Source organism: Pelmatolapia mariae, linkage group LG14, assembly GCF_036321145.2.
Source record: "Pelmatolapia mariae isolate MD_Pm_ZW linkage group LG14, Pm_UMD_F_2, whole genome shotgun sequence".
NCBI lineage: Eukaryota > Metazoa > Chordata > Actinopteri > Cichliformes > Cichlidae > Pelmatolapia > Pelmatolapia mariae.
In genome coordinates this window covers 36,045,072-36,060,579 of record NC_086239.1, presented here as the reverse complement: position 1 = coordinate 36,060,579, position 15,508 = coordinate 36,045,072, and the positions used below count along the sequence as shown (strand labels likewise).

The 15,508-nt window shown below is 43.2% G+C and overlaps 1 protein-coding gene across 5 annotated transcripts in view; it reads left to right on the top strand.

The window, feature by feature from the left end:
* Positions 1–15,508, top strand: part of myo7aa (myosin VIIAa) — a 57,057-nt gene that overhangs the window by 34,059 nt on the left and 7,490 nt on the right. For all 5 annotated transcript variants that reach the window (XM_063494367.1, XM_063494364.1, XM_063494365.1 and 2 more), the window contains 26 exons: positions 965–1,059; positions 1,647–1,731; positions 1,820–2,038; positions 2,382–2,489; positions 2,799–3,008; positions 4,015–4,221; positions 4,546–4,722; positions 5,005–5,094; positions 5,172–5,299; positions 6,150–6,276; positions 6,352–6,471; positions 6,570–6,743; positions 6,934–7,161; positions 7,440–7,607; positions 7,836–7,953; positions 8,733–8,859; positions 9,038–9,207; positions 9,296–9,486; positions 9,919–10,043; positions 10,248–10,405; positions 10,950–11,103; positions 12,548–12,703; positions 12,801–12,906; positions 12,995–13,108; positions 13,637–13,724; positions 14,858–14,964. In XM_063494367.1, the coding sequence (XP_063350437.1) occupies positions 965–1,059; positions 1,647–1,731; positions 1,820–2,038; positions 2,382–2,489; positions 2,799–3,008; positions 4,015–4,221; positions 4,546–4,722; positions 5,005–5,094; positions 5,172–5,299; positions 6,150–6,276; positions 6,352–6,471; positions 6,570–6,743; positions 6,934–7,161; positions 7,440–7,607; positions 7,836–7,953; positions 8,733–8,859; positions 9,038–9,207; positions 9,296–9,486; positions 9,919–10,043; positions 10,248–10,405; positions 10,950–11,103; positions 12,548–12,703; positions 12,801–12,906; positions 12,995–13,108; positions 13,637–13,724; positions 14,858–14,964 (3,750 nt within the window). The remainder of the gene's footprint in view (positions 1–964; positions 1,060–1,646; positions 1,732–1,819; positions 2,039–2,381; positions 2,490–2,798; positions 3,009–4,014; positions 4,222–4,545; positions 4,723–5,004; positions 5,095–5,171; positions 5,300–6,149; positions 6,277–6,351; positions 6,472–6,569; positions 6,744–6,933; positions 7,162–7,439; positions 7,608–7,835; positions 7,954–8,732; positions 8,860–9,037; positions 9,208–9,295; positions 9,487–9,918; positions 10,044–10,247; positions 10,406–10,949; positions 11,104–12,547; positions 12,704–12,800; positions 12,907–12,994; positions 13,109–13,636; positions 13,725–14,857; positions 14,965–15,508) is intronic.

Sequence of the window (15,508 nt, the reverse complement as noted above, 5' to 3'; positions counted from 1 at the left end):
GGCGTGTGTCCACACAGGGCAGAAAAGCCGGCAGGGTGTTGTTCAAAGTCTCAGACTTGTAGGTGCCACTTCACACAGCAGTGTGAAACGTTTCACAGGGCTCGCTGTATTTCCAAAAAACACTGATGCCCGGGCTAAACGCCTGGCACAGCACATCGCGTGAACTACTGTTCTCTTATCTTTCCACTGAGATGTTTCCACATTATCCAGAACTTCTTTACATTCTCGTCTCTGACTCGCTCAGCTGTGGTTCATCCCAGCCGTGAATCTGCTCTGGTTGTTTATAGTCCACACGTCTGCTGATGGGAAACACTGCGTGTTTTAGTTTCCAGTTGTCTATCTGCCTACTTTATACAAGCATGTATTGCAGATCAGGTCAGAGGTCACGTCTGTTAGCTGGCCGTCCCCACACAGAGGTTAAAAGAACATATCATCTGGCTGTTTTAGATTGATAAGTTGGGGGGTGGAGCACTGAGATGTGTTGACCGTGGTGGAGTTGAGGCTCATCTCCCTCAGGCCTCGATGCTCGGCCAGACAGGAAGTACAGCAGGAAGGAGAAAGTTCAGTGGGTGAAAGCAGAGCAGTGCCCACACTTCCCCAACAGGACGTGGTCAGATCAGCCTGCATGCGGGTGGACAGATGACGGGAAGTAGCTTTAAGTGTTTACATTTAGTTGTGTGTCATGTTAGTTGAAAACTGTCAGGTTAAAGCTTGTGTATCCTGCCTGTGTCTTACATTTTATATTTTTAGAAAGCAGATATTTATATTTTGCCACGTTAGCTGGAAGTGACAGCTGCTCTATTTCAGTTAAAGTACACTGACTTCCTCCTGGCTTTTCCTCCAGGACCAGTAGGTGACTTTTGTGGTTTTGAGTAAAATGTCTCAAATCATCACTAAAACTTTCTCAAACTGAGTCAGAGCAGAGAAACAGAACCGTACGGAGTGTGTTTATTATTCTGTCCAGGATCATCACGACATGCTGCTGGAGATCGAGAGAGACAAGGCCATCACAGACAAGGTCATCCTCATCCAGAAGGTGGTTCGGGGTTTCAAGGACAGGTGGGTCTTCAGCGTTTCTCACAGACTGAGATTTTATTTTATTTTATGCAGCTGCCAGTGATTCTTATCACTAGGAGTTGAATTCAAACATCACGCTCTCGGACCGTAGCTTGCGATGGTGTTGTTCTGCACCTGCTTAAAACTGACACTTACGCATATCTCCTGAGTATGACTGTCATCGCTGGCTGCAGTCCGAGCTGGAGGAGTACGCCCTGAGACTGTGAGGACTGGCACAGATACAAGTTGGCCAGGAAGCCAGTCTAACACGAGAGGATGAGTCGGGGCTATTCGGGGGAAGAGAAAACAGAACTTTCAAAATAAGACAGTGGGGAATATGCACTATTAAAAATAAATAAAAATGCTAAAGGAGTTACTAATGCTACCTGCTCATTTTGCACAAGCATGTGTGGGAAACACTTTTATTTCTCCTGTTTACTTTTCTGTTTTCTTTGAAAGCAGAAAATAAGACGAACAAGTCTCTCTGTGAATGCTACTTTATAACTATTTCTCAGAGGTTTTTTCTCTTTGTATGAACAGTAAAACAAGAGGTCATACAAATAGTCATTTCTGATTATTTTCAATTTCAGATCCAACTTCCTAAAGATGAAGAAGTCAGCAGTGCTGATCCAGAAGACGTGGAGAGGATATCAGTGCAGGAAGAACTATGGAGCTGTGAGCGTCGAGCAGCAGTTTGAGAAAAGTGGTAACAAAATAAACTCAAAGCAAAGACTCGCTAAACTGTCCTCCTCTTTACTTTCAGATGCGAGCTGGCTTTTCTCGCCTCCAAGCTCTGGTTCGTTCCAGGAAGTTGTGCGCATCGTATCACGTGGCCCGTCAGCGAATCACAGCCTTCCAGGGTCGCTGTCGCGGCTTCTTGGTGCGTCGAGCATTCAGGCACCGGCTGTGGGCCGTCATCACCATCCAGGCCTACACGAGAGGAATGATCGCTCGACGACTGTACAAGAGGCTGAAGGGAGAGGTACACACACACACAGAACAGTGCACATATACATAAAACTCCTTTTACACACACAAGTTTTCAGTTTTAGAGATAAGATCACGTTCATGTCATCAGTTTGCAAAATCTAGAGCTTGATAGATTTGATATAGTTTCATACATTGTGATTTCTATGCTTCTCTTGATTTCTTTGTTAAATTAATGCTTGGCCTCAAAGTGTCATTACACTGTTCAGTGTTGTATAAAAAAAGAGGCATTCAGAAGTTGCACTGCCCTCTGCTGCTGTGCCAAGGATGTTTTGGTAGCTGGCTGCTGCAGTTTTGATTTAGTCTTTAATGGTGGACTCCTTCATTTCTCCTCTCAGTACCGGAGGAGGCTGGAGGCCGAGAAGATGCGTCTGGCTGAAGAAGCCAAACTGAGGAACCAGATGTCTGCAAAGAGAGCGAAAGCTGAGGCTGAACGCAAACACCAGGTGAACAAATTTAACATCTGACAACATTTAAAACATCAATGAAGCAGAGCAGGGAAGTGGATAATAATAATTCATCATCACGTTTAAATTCACTCCTGTCTAAAACCGAAACTCCCACAGAGCTGCTTGAACGTTTGACAGTTTGTAAAACTGGGTCTCAGCTCTCTGCTTCAGCACTTTTAATGTGAAGCAAAGCAGCAGGTACAATATTTCCTGCTCCATATTTGAATTATTGGACTCTGCTTGTGCCGAGAAAGATACTGGATTGTTCTGTATTTTTGAGATCTAGTGCAATGTTTCTTTCTTCAGGAGCGTCTGGCTCAGCTGGCCAAAGAGGACGCTGAGCGGGAGAAGAAGGAGAAGGAGGAGGCTCGGAGGAAGAAGGAGATGGTCGAGCAGATGGAGAAGGCCCGCATGGAGCCTGTCAATGACTCAGACATGGTGGATAAGATGTTTGGCTTCCTGGGGACCACTAGTTCTTTCCCGGGTCAGGAAGGGCAAGCCCCCGCTGGCTTTGAGGTGACACGACCAAAGTTTTCCTCTTGTTAATGAACCGTTTTCTCATAAAGGCCAAAGATACAGTTACCCAACGTGTGTAATCAGTAAAACTGTGTCCTGTTGGCAAAGGTGTCTGATCAGGAGGACGGAAAATGAATCCTTAAGCCTCGATCGTTAATAACGCCATCGTCTCTGTGTGTGGCATGTTCACAGGACAAATGAAGACTGCTTACTCAAATACGCAGCTACACATCAGTATGTTGGTCCTATAAAAACTGCAATCAATATAATAAATCTCATAATCCTTGAAGACTTCAGTGTTTGGGTTGATTTGAACTTGCCTGGACTCTCCTAAATTTGCAAACTTTTATTTATATTTCAAAGTCAGGCAGGAAAAATTCAGGAGAAAGCTGTGAAGAGAACAAAACTCTTTCTGAAAAGAAGAAAAAAATAAATACAGGATGTGTGTTTGGTGAAAAGTTTCTGGTAGTTTGTGGTGGAGTTATTACTTTGTGAATAACAGACATGGCAATATGTCTGTGAAGGTTCTCAGTCATCCAGGTCATCGTAGTCTAAGGAGCTTGGAAAGAAAAGCGTCTGGACTTCTTTAAGTTGCTTGAAGACGTTTCACCTCTCATCCGAGAAGCTTCTTCAGTTCTTCTCGGATGAGAGGTGAAACGTCTTCAAGCAACTTAAAGTAGTCCAGACGCTTTTCTTTCCAAGCTCCTTAAACAGACATGGCAGATTTACAGAGCATTAAAATCAGATATCATGTTGGCAGTTATTTCAAATTATTAGAGATAACCAAGTCATCCATCCAGTGAAATTACAGCTTTAGATAAATAAGGATGTGTGAGGTAAATTTTTTCTCTAAAAAGAATGACCTGTTTCCAATAACAGTACTGCAGGAGAGCATGTTTCTGAGACGCAGTGATAGATTTGAGGGATTTTTGAAGTTGGAAAATTTGGAGAATTTGAAAAACTTCTGGAAACTTCAGCAGAGAGTAAATTCTTGTCTTCTCTACAGGATCTGGAGCGGACCCATCACGAGCTAGAGGAGGAGGATCTGGATGAGGCTCTTCCTCTGCCCGAGGACGATGATGAAGAGGATTTATCAGAGTACAAATTCGCCAAGTTTGCTGCCACCTACTTCCAGGGCACCACCACGCACACCTACGTCCGACGACCTCTCAAACAGCCGCTGCTCTTCCACGACGATGAGGGGGACCAGCTGGTAGGTCTGACCTCTGACCCCGCTAAAGTAAAAATGTATTTTGCAAGCGACTGAAGACGTGATTGTTTGTTTTGAAAAAGGCCACACGAGGCTGTTGCTCTACAGCGAGCTTTGGTCGTCTCTCAGGTTTAAGCCTTAACTTAAATCAGACATAATGAGTGCAGAAGGGTTCTGACTGTGTGCAGCTGTTACAGTCTGTGCTCCATGATGCTGATGACTGGTGCGACTACTAAGACCTGTCACCAGCCAAGAAGGAACCAATAAAGGAACAATTATTTCACCTGATGAACCTTTTGTTTCCTTGTGCCCTGTGTGTCTGTTCAGGCTGCTCTGGCAGTGTGGATCACGGTGCTGAGGTTCATGGGCGATCTCCCGGAGCCAAAGTACCACACAGCCATCAGCGATGGCAGCGAGAAGATCCCCGTCATGACCAAAATCTACGAGACGCTGGGGAAAAAGACGTACAAGCGAGAGCTGCAGGCTTTGCAAAGGGAGGGAGAGGTGAGGAGGAAGAGTGACGGCGTTTAAAGGTTTAAGCGAGTAAACGCTAACATGAGCTAAAAGTGACATTTCCTTTAAAGAAGTTTCAAAAATCTAGTTTAGATTAACTGGTGGTTCTGTGATACTGACTATAAAGTATGAACTATTATTCAGTGTGTTCATGTAACTTATCTGTTTTTAACATTTGTTACTTCATATAGTTTCCAAAGATCAGGAATAACAGGGTGCAGGTCACAGTGACTAAGGGATCTCTGTGAGCTGATTTCCTTCTCTCACCTCCAGACGCCTCACTCTGACAGCCACAAGAAAAACAGCGTCCGACACAAACTGGTGTCCCTCACCCTGAAGAAGAAATCCAAGATCACCGAGGAGGTGAGAGACAGGGAGGGGTGATAATCCTGCTAACATATAGGCAAATTAAGATAATCATGTAATCTGATGCTTTTCAGGTCACCAAGCGCCTTAACGATGGTGAGTACGGTCTTCATGGCAACAGCATGCTGGAAGATCGTCCCACATCCAACCTGGAGAAACTTCACTTTATCATCGGCAACGGGATCCTGAGGCCAGGACTGAGGTAAACAAACAAACAAAGGGTCATGATGTAGTTTCCCAAACTTACACAAAATTACCTTGGATATAAAAACTGGACATGTGGAGGAAAAAACTTGTGTCTAAGCCGCCCTTTGTGTATTTGATAAAATAGACCTTCCCAGATGTCACAGCGCCGTGGCCCACTTTGAAATTTAAAAGTGAAAGTTTAACATTTTCCAGTTTTCAGTGAAACTTTAATTTGAAGTTTGTTTGTTTTTTAAAAAGCAGATACTTTCAAATTTTCCTTTATCGAGCTGTTGCCCCATAAAAACTTTTACTTCACATATGGGAGATTAACACAATACGACAGTCTACAGACTCAAAGCTGCTCTTAAATTCAAGATGAATCTCTTTGGACATCTTAAGCTGTCATCCCGTTGATTTTTCTTTTGTCATATTTGCCGTATGTTTATTATTATTATTATTATTGTTGTACATTAATATTCATCTTAAAGTATAAAGTGACGTGGTTGTGATTTGGTGCTTCACAAATGAACCTGATGTGAATTGAATTTATACATGAAGATGCTGTTGAATGAGTTAATAAAGCCATGCAGATAAAAATACATTTTAAATGGTAATTTAATGAAACGGCATGATTTCTTTTAAAGAGTAAATAATAGTGCAGAGGCTGGTGAACACTTGTCTGGCTGTGAATGTGAAGCAGCGTTCACCATCAGGACAAAGTGTCTCGACATTCAGTTTCAGTTAATCTGCATTAAACCACATAAAAAGTGTCTCATAAATTCATAAAGTTCTGCTGGGTCTCTGTTAATGTCTTTGATATTTCTGAGATGTTGGGGTGTGTGTGCGTGCGTGTGTGTGTGTGTTAGGGATGAGATCTACTGTCAGATCTGTAAGCAACTGAGTCAGAACCCATCTAAGAGTTCTCACGCTCGCGGTTGGATCCTCATCTCTTTGTGTGTCGGCTGCTTCGCTCCATCAGACAAATTTGTGAAGGTCAGTACGTCCAACGTTTGTGTTGGTATTTACACATTAGCCATGACGTTACATCTGTGTTTGTTTTGATTGCAGTATCTGAGGAACTTCATCAGCTGCGGGCCTCCAGGCTACGCTCCATACTGTGAAGAACGTCTAAGACGAACATTTGTGAATGGGACGCGAACGCAGCCTCCGTCCTGGCTGGAGCTGCAGGTATTAAACCATAGACTGTATATAAAAGACAGACATGGCCATTGTGACTTCACCCACCATTTGCTGGAACTGTTTCTTTTTGTGAAATCAACGTCCAGGCCACCAAATCAAAGAAGCCCATCATGTTGCCGGTGACGTTCATGGATGGCACGACCAAAACGCTGCTGACAGACTCGGCCACCACAGCGAAGGAGCTCTGCAACGCCCTGTCGGACAAGATCAACCTGCGAGACCGCTTTGGCTTCTCGCTGTACATCGCGTTGTTTGACAAGGTGGGCACGCATACGGCATCATATGAGCTCCAAGGCATGATACTTCTTTCTAGCACCTGTTAGTCCTCACGCTCTGGAACAGTTTGGATCATCTGGTTCTTTCTCAGAGAGCTTGTGGTCACTGCAGGGATGTGAACCTCTGTTGGAGAAAAAACAGTCACCAGTTTGCACCTCTGATCTCGTCCTGCAGGTCTCCTCTTTAGGCAGCGGGAGCGACCATGTGATGGACGCCGTGTCGCAGTGCGAGCAGTACGCCAAAGAGCAGGGAGCTCAGGAGAGGAACGCCCCCTGGCGGCTGTTCTTCAGGAAAGAAATCTTTACGCCGTGGCACGAGCCAACAGAAGACCAGGTCGCCACCAACCTGATCTACCAGCAAACTGTCAGGGGCGTCAAGTTTGGAGAATACCGCTGTGACAGGGTGACTACATGTCCTTTGTTTTGTTCTTTATTTTCAAAGAATAGTGTTTAGGAAGTGCATGGGAAACTGAAGCAGTGATTGTAGCAGGCTGGAAACATTTCTGCTCCAACAGTGGACATTATAACATTTTGTAGTCGGCCTTCTGTGGGCCTTAGAGGAACTGCAAATTTTCAGCATTATTAATAAGGCTCACGTGTTAGGAGCACTGATTAATGTCAGGCTGGCTGAACAGGAGGCAGGACAAACTTTTTTTATTTATTCTGTCTCTGTGTCTCCAGGATGACCTCGCAGAGCTGGCCTCTCAGCAGTATTACATTGACTACGGTTCAGAGATCCTCCTGGAGCGCCTGCTGAGCCTCATTCCATCTTACATCCCGGACAGAGAGATCACCACCTCCAGATCGGTGGAGAAGTGGGCTCACTTCATCATGGCTGCTCATAAAAAGGTGATTATCACCAGTAAGAAGAAGAGGTCTTTTTAGCCAGGCTTGTAGATGAACGTGATTCTGTTTCTTTTAGGGCCAACCGCAGCTTAAATTGTTGAAACGCTGAAATTTCATATCCAAGCTAAGATGTTTAGCTTGGACATTATCTGTAGCAGTATGATAAATACGTGTATTTTATATATATTTTTTATTTTCACATATAAATGTAATAAACATCTCTGTGCTCAGAGCATCTACACCCAGAAGAGATTTGACCCTCAGAAGGTGAAGGAGGAAGTGGTCGACTTTGCTCGCCACAAGTGGCCTCTGCTCTTCTCTCGTTTCTACGAAGCCTTCAAGTTTTCAGGTGAAACTTTTTTTTTTTTAATTATTTTGAACAACTTTGGTGACATTTAGTTAAAGTGTGAAAATACTGAACCGTTTTATTGATTATTGGTAAAATTATTGGTTAAGGTTTAGTTCAACTATGACTGAAGTTACTCAGTTCAGTAAAATTTTATTTATATAGCACCAAGGCGCTTTAAATTGTAGGGAGAGATGCTACAATAATACAGAGAGAACCCCAACAATGAGACGCCCCCCTATGAGCAAGCACTTGGAGACAGTGGGAAGGAAAAACTCCTTTGTAAACTCTTGAGGAGCTGCTTTTCCATCATCAGTCATTTGCATCTACTGCTTGCTCCTCCTGTCATAAAGCAGTGCAGCTAGCGAGCACTACAGTGATGCTCAGCAGTTTGTTTTTTTGCCTCGAGTGCTGCAACACATTAGTTTTTCCACCTCCAGTACTGTGCTTCTTGTTGTTGAAGTAGCTCCCTTTTTAGATAAGCTGATGTTCCCGGGCTTGTGTTGTTTTGGGGCTCTAGGAAACGTGCCTGCATAGGGTTGCTGTAGCATTGATATCATGATATGACACTTTAATGTTATGTAAAGTACCAGCAGCATTGTTGTAGCACCTCCAGTCTGTCATCAGTGCTTTTCATTCCGCTAACTTTGATACAATGTGACACAAAAATAAACACGGATATTGTTTAAAGCAAAATAATTCAGAATTGTTATTTATATTTTAACCTCTTGGTTCTGTAAATTATTTTCTTTTCTTTATTTATTTTGATCTTTACTTCTCAGGTCCCAGTCTGCCTAAAAACGACCTCATCGTCGCCGTCAACTGGACAGGAGTTTATTTTGTAGACGAGCAGGAACAGGTCCTCTTAGAGCTCTCCTTCCCAGAAATCACTGCAGTTTCCAGCAGCAGGTGAGTCTACCTGTAGTCACCTGACCAATGACATTCATATCTGACCTGATTCTCTGATCTGAGGAATGAGGGGGTTAAGAGTTTCAGCGTATAAAGTGGAGGCTAAACTTAAATTTAGGTGTTTATTTGTCATCCTGGACAGCGAAGCTGGTCAATGCATATTTTTTTGTTCTTTCAGGGGAGGAAAGCTGCAGGGTCAGAGTTTCACTTTGGCGACCATCAAAGGAGACGAGTACACCTTCACCTCCAACAACGCAGAGGACATCCGGGACCTGGTGGTGACCTTCCTGGAGGGTCTGAGGAAGAGGTCAAAGTTTGTGGTCGCTCTGCAGGACAACCCCAACCCCAGTGAGTCCTGAGCAGAGAGGCACCCTCAGCTTGGAATGAAATAAATTCAGTGTGGAAAAGATTTACAAAGTGCTGTTTTCTTCCTCAGCTGGAGAGGAGTCGACGTTCCTGAGCTTCCGGAAAGGAGACCTGATCCTGTTGGACCAGGAAACCGGCGAGCAGGTCCTCAACTCTGGCTGGGCACACGGCGTTAATGAACGAACCAATCAGAAGGGAGATTTCCCAGCGGACTGCGTCTACGTCCTGCCCACCATGACCCGACCCCAGCAGGACATAGTGGTGAGGAGGAAAACATACCTAAAACTTCCTTCTCTGATTTTCAGAGAATACAAAAAATGTGATTACTGGGCACTTTCAGTCATTTCAGAGCCACCTTAGTTACTCCTCCAACCACCTAATGAGCATCAAACTGCCTCAAAAATGGGCTTTCAGCATTTAAAGAAGACTATAGCCAAACATCAGGATAAGCAAAAAACAAAAAGAGGACTGCTGATATTGTACGCACAACAGCAAAAAGCACAATAACCACAAAATTATGTTTTTATTACATTTCAAAATTACAAAATGTTCCCATTTCCTGTTTAACAGTTTAGAGATCATATACTGCATATGAAAGATGGCCCACTGTGATGTCACAGATGCTGCTGCGTTAGGTTGTCTTTTGTGCTGTACACAAAACATGATGCAGTCTGATGTGATCCGAACTATCAGGCGCTGGTCACCATGACACCCGAGCAGCGACAGGAGTCGGTTCGTGTTTCGCAGGTCGTGATGGTGGAAACTGATGACAGAACGAAACCCTACACGCTGGAGGAGTTCTCCTACGACTACTTCAGGTACACAGACCAAAACAACATGATTGAGATATATATATATATATATATATATATATATATATATATATATATATATATATATATATATATATATATATATATATATATATATATTCTTGCTTCGAAAACAAATATCTATTGTTCTGATGATCCTCTGGCTTCATTCCTGAGTCCTGCGATCTCTGTGTAACCTGCTCCTGTCAGGCCTCCTCCCAAACACACCCTGAGCCGCGTGATGGTCACGAAGAATCGCGGGAAAGACAAGCTGTGGAGCTGCACCCGAGAGCCGCTGAAACAGCCGCTGCTGAAGAAGGTCGTCAGCCACGAGGAGCTGGCTCAGGACGCCTGCATGTCTTTTATAGATATCCTTTAAACTGCCAACTGGTGGATCACCAAGCAGACTCTGAGCTTATGTTGTGTTCAGACTAACCGCACAGACATGTTTTCACAAGTACTCATCGTTACCAGTAACGGCGTTCATCTCTCTAAGATTTTAGGGCCATTCTAATTAGATGATCTTCTGTGTTTCTATCATGGTTTGAGTTTTGTCTCTGTTATTACATCGTTAGTCCTTACAGTGTAAAATACAATCAGATGGAGGTTAGAAACACCTCTTAGAAGCAGGTCAGGGTACTCTGGTATAACCTACTGCCACTTCTGATACCTTTACACATTTACCTGGGGGTTTACTTTGAAGTTTTATCAAAAATAACTTTAATTTCAGCGGCCACCAGGCCATAAAACCTGCATGTAAAGAATCACCAGTCAAATCTGGTAAATGGTAAAAACGTAAAGCCTTTTTTGCTCCCTGGAAGTTAAACGTCTGCCACAGTCTCTGCTCTTGTAATCTCTCTGCTTTTATAAGCAAGTACATGTGTCAGGGTTATTTCTTGACCTAGAGCCTACCTATCATGAAGTACATGGGCGACTACCCGTCCAAACGGACTCGCTCGGTGAACGAGCTGACAGACCAGATCTTTGAAGGGGCGCTGAAGGCTGAACCACTGAAGGATGAGATCTACTGTCAGATCATCAAACAGCTCACAGACAATCACGTCAAGTGTGTAAATTCACTTCAGTCACACTTTCATTTACAGATTTTTAAGGATAAAACGATGAGGCAGCCTGTGGTGGAGTCGGCCTCTAGTGGCCATTAGAGAAACTGTATTTTCCCCCACTGATTTAATTAAAAAAACTAGGGCTGGGTATTGTCACCGATTTCTAGAATCAATGCGATCCACGATTCGATTCTATTCTATTCTATTCGATTCGGGGAAATTTATCCTCAGACAGTCAGAAATATTATAATTCTGATCACGCATCAGTACATTTCCATATTGTTTTGTCTATAAAAAGAAAGCTGAAACTTGCGAGACTTTATCAAAGGTGTAAGCATCACAGCAGAGGCCTTTGTGTCAAAGTAGCTGAGGATAAAACACAGAAAAACATGAAGGTGATTTTCCTGGCCTGGGATTTTATAAAACTATTCTGCAGTAGATCAAAAACGAAAGAAAACCATTAATCAACATATGAACATTACCTGATGCTGCTGAAGTGAAGCAGAGGAAAGTTACAGAGGTTTTATGAGAGACACAGCTAAGCGTTTTGCTATTTTGCATAATTTTAAAAGGTTTAAATTTGTTCAGTAGCCTATTGAACAGCAGAAATGAGGCTTTCTTTTCGGGAGTAATTAAAAGGAAAAAAACAGCGCTGTAAACAGCTGTAGACTTGTGCGTAATAAGCAAGCGAATAATGCAGAAAACAGATTTTTAGACGGGAAACTGTTCTTGAAGTACAGAGAGAGCTGTGCATGAAGTGTGATTTTTATCGTGGTGGAAGCAAAACGGCAAAAGTAAGAGGGAATTCATGAGGATGTTTATGTGAAGCGTAGTTTGGATCGTCTTTTGCTGCTGGTTCACTCAATACTGGAGAGCGATAAAAACCTACAGCTTCAGAATCGAGCGCAAAAAGGACGTAAACACAAAGCGCGGACCCGCCAATGGATCAGAATCAGTGAGCTGTCGGCTTTCAGCCCCGACCGTGCTCGTGCCGTCGGGTGAGAAAGCCGAAAGCTCACTGATTCTGATGTGTCGACGGGTCCACGCTTTGTGTTTACGTCTTTGTGCAGAATCCGTGTACCTGCTCTCATTTACTGTTTTAGCTGTTTGGTGGTTGTTGAAATTTTGTGAGGTTTAACCTGAGGGCAAAATAAATTTATATTTAAAAATTGATTCAGGATTTTAATGAATCGATGTCACGTTATCCAAGCTAGAATCGATAAATCGATAATCAAAACCCACCCCTATAAAAACCCCGAGATGCTGCTTTGTCCATGAAGTGAAGCAAAAGTGCTTTTATGCAAAATAAATTAAGTAGAAGAAGTTAAAACTCTAAATGTTCACATTACTTGTTGCATTCAGTGGACAGTCATCATTCAGTCTGTGGCTGCAGGCAGATTTAATTTTTCTGTGCAGAAGCTGAAGGTGAGTGTTGTGTTGCTGCAGGTACAGTGAGGAGAAAGGCTGGGAGCTGCTGTGGTTGTGCACGGGGTTGTTTCCTCCCAGTAACGTGCTGTTGCCGCACATCCAGCGCTTCCTCCAGTCCAAGAAGCACCACCCGCTGTCTGGAGACTGCATGCAGAGGGTGCACAAAGCGCTACGGTAACACCTCAGACTTTCAGCCTAAAACAATCATCGTATTTGGTGTTGAAATATTTATTTTCCAACCAGTTTTGCTGCTTTTTGTCATCATTAACAGAAACGGATCCAGGAAGTACCCTCCTCATTTGGTGGAAGTGGAGGCCATCCAACATAAAACGACCCAAATCTTCCATAAAGTCTACTTCCCCGACGACACAGACGAGGTCGGACACACAAGCCTGCAGGTGTAAACTTTCTCTGTAAATAAACTTGTTTGAAAAATGAGTCTTTGTGTTGGTCTCACACCTGCAGGCCTTCGAGGTGGAGTCGAGCACCAAGGCGAAGGATTTCTGTCAGAACATTTCCACCAGACTGCTGCTCAAATCTCCTGAAGGCTTCAGCCTTTTCGTCAAGATCTCAGACAAGGTCAGAGGTCAACGATGGTTTCTCAGAACCTCAGAGTATTACAGCTTTACTGGTTTCAGGAGGTTTTCCTCAAACCAGTACACAGCTCTAAAGAAATACTGGGATTATTAGATGTCTGTACTAGTCATCACTGTTGTTCCTTTACAGTTTGTTCCACCGTAACCACAAAACATGTCCTCAACAGAGGGAACGTGCAGGTTTTACACGAAAATGTAAAGTTTCTAAATACAAATACATTTAAATGTCTTAAGGACACAGTTATGATTCTGTGTGCAGCTTACAAACCATTTCTGTAAGTTGCTAAAATTACCGCTATATGGTCGAGTAGATGTCACTTTTATATTGCATTTGAATTTATTTATTTTTAATTCTTTTGATTGTTAACAGTGGAAACCATTGCCTCTTAAAATTGATGAATTATTGCTTTTGAGTCTTGCATTTAACACTTCAATGATTGAAGCTGCTATCTATAACAACACATTTTCTGTAGTTAATTTCTTGATTAACTTCACGCTGATGTTTCTGCAGGTGATCAGTGTACCTGAGGGAGATTTCTTCTTTGACTTCGTCAGACATTTAACGGACTGGATCAAGAAATCTCGGCCGGCTAAAGACGGTCAGTACCGTGTTAAAAATATCTTTGGGTTGAGTTCAGGACTTTTAAAAGTAAAACTGTGAAATATTAATGAGAAGTTCTCATCAGACAACTGCAGGGGCTGTCTGTGTACATGTGACTACAGCAGGACTGAAATATTACCCAGGATTCCTTTGGGTTGACCTGCTCAGGTCTAATCTGATGTATCGTTACTGTTTGCATCATTTAGACTGATTCATACATAAAGTACTTTACAATATTTTTTTAAGTAACAAACTGCAGATTTCATGCTGATCAAACAGTTTCACAAAACGTCTCGGTGTAACCTTCATGACAGAGATCTCTGATTAGAGCGCACACGATAAACAGGTGAAATTATAAGATGTTTTTCACCACATACACAGGCTGTGTGTGTGTTACAGACTTGTGTTCAGAGGAAATAAGACAAGTTGATTACATTCAAAGCAAAAACAGAAAATGGAGAGGAGTAGGCATTCCTGCTGTGTAATATACAGATGTATGCATGTAGCCACTGTGGGGTCAGTTGTTGGTCAGTGAAGTGAAACCTGGAGCTGAGCGTTTGTTGCCATCATGGCTCTTTGAAGGTACTGGTTTGTTATCCTCTCCACTCTAATGGGAGTGATTTATAAACTGAACATCACGTGGTATTCATTAAGAGTACAGCAGTGAGTAAGATCAGCCAACACGTTTCAAAAGGTGCAGCTTTTACTTTGAAGGCCAACAGTCTGTTTCTGGCTTGTGTTAACGACCAGCGGCTGCCGGTGCCCAAGCTGACCGGGGGCCTTCTTATCGAGCCAACATTATCATCCTGATCACCACACGCCCAGAATGGTGGACAAGTTAACATCGTGCAGTGTTTTCAAAACTTAAACAGAGACGGAAGAAAAAAATGACAAGATAGAGAAGTTTAAACTTAATTTCTTGGACTCGGGTGAGTTCTGAAAATGTTTCTTCGTCGTTGGCTGTTCGGTGAATATTTGTTGGCTGAGAAACAGTAAAAACACTCCAGCTGAACTCCTCCTCTGTGTGTTTGTGCTGAATACACCGTTAGAGTTTGTTGGGGTTTGCTTAACTGCAAAATTACACAGAATCACAGTTCATGCTGACCTTTGACCTTCCATCTCGTCGTACAGGAATCGTTCCCTCTCTGACCTACCAGGTGTTCTTCATGAAGAAGCTGTGGACTAACACGGTTCCAGGGAAGGACTCCTTCGCTGACTCCATCTTCCACTACTACCAGGTCAGTTTTACCAGACACGCACTGAGAACGACTCGGCCTGCATGTTTCAGGACTTATCTGACCCCAGACTTCCTGATCCACGTGCCAGTCATTACTGTCAGTCCGACTGGAAACACAGTTAAAAACAGTTTCCTGTGTAAGACGATAGCCATGCACGTGCTTTCCACAGTAAGATTCTGTTTTAGTGGGGCACATATCATGTAAATACATTATTTCCTATCTGTCTGAGACAACAGCGTCTACTTACTACTGGACAATCCCTTGGATCTTATTCTGAAAGTTCAGCTGCAGGCCGTCTGGTCGGGCTCGTGTCTCTTAGCTGCAGAACCCCAGAACCTGCAGCAGGTGGAGAACTAGAGCTGCTATGCTGAGCTCACCAATGCTGGTTAGAGCTAAAAGTACTAACAGCACAGCAAGCTCACAGTTTGAAAAAACAATTTGCCTGAAAAAAATCTCAAAGACTGAGGAGTCGCGTTAAATAATTACCCACAAAGATGATATTTGCCATAAACGAGCAGCCCCCTGTCCACAGACGAACTTACTG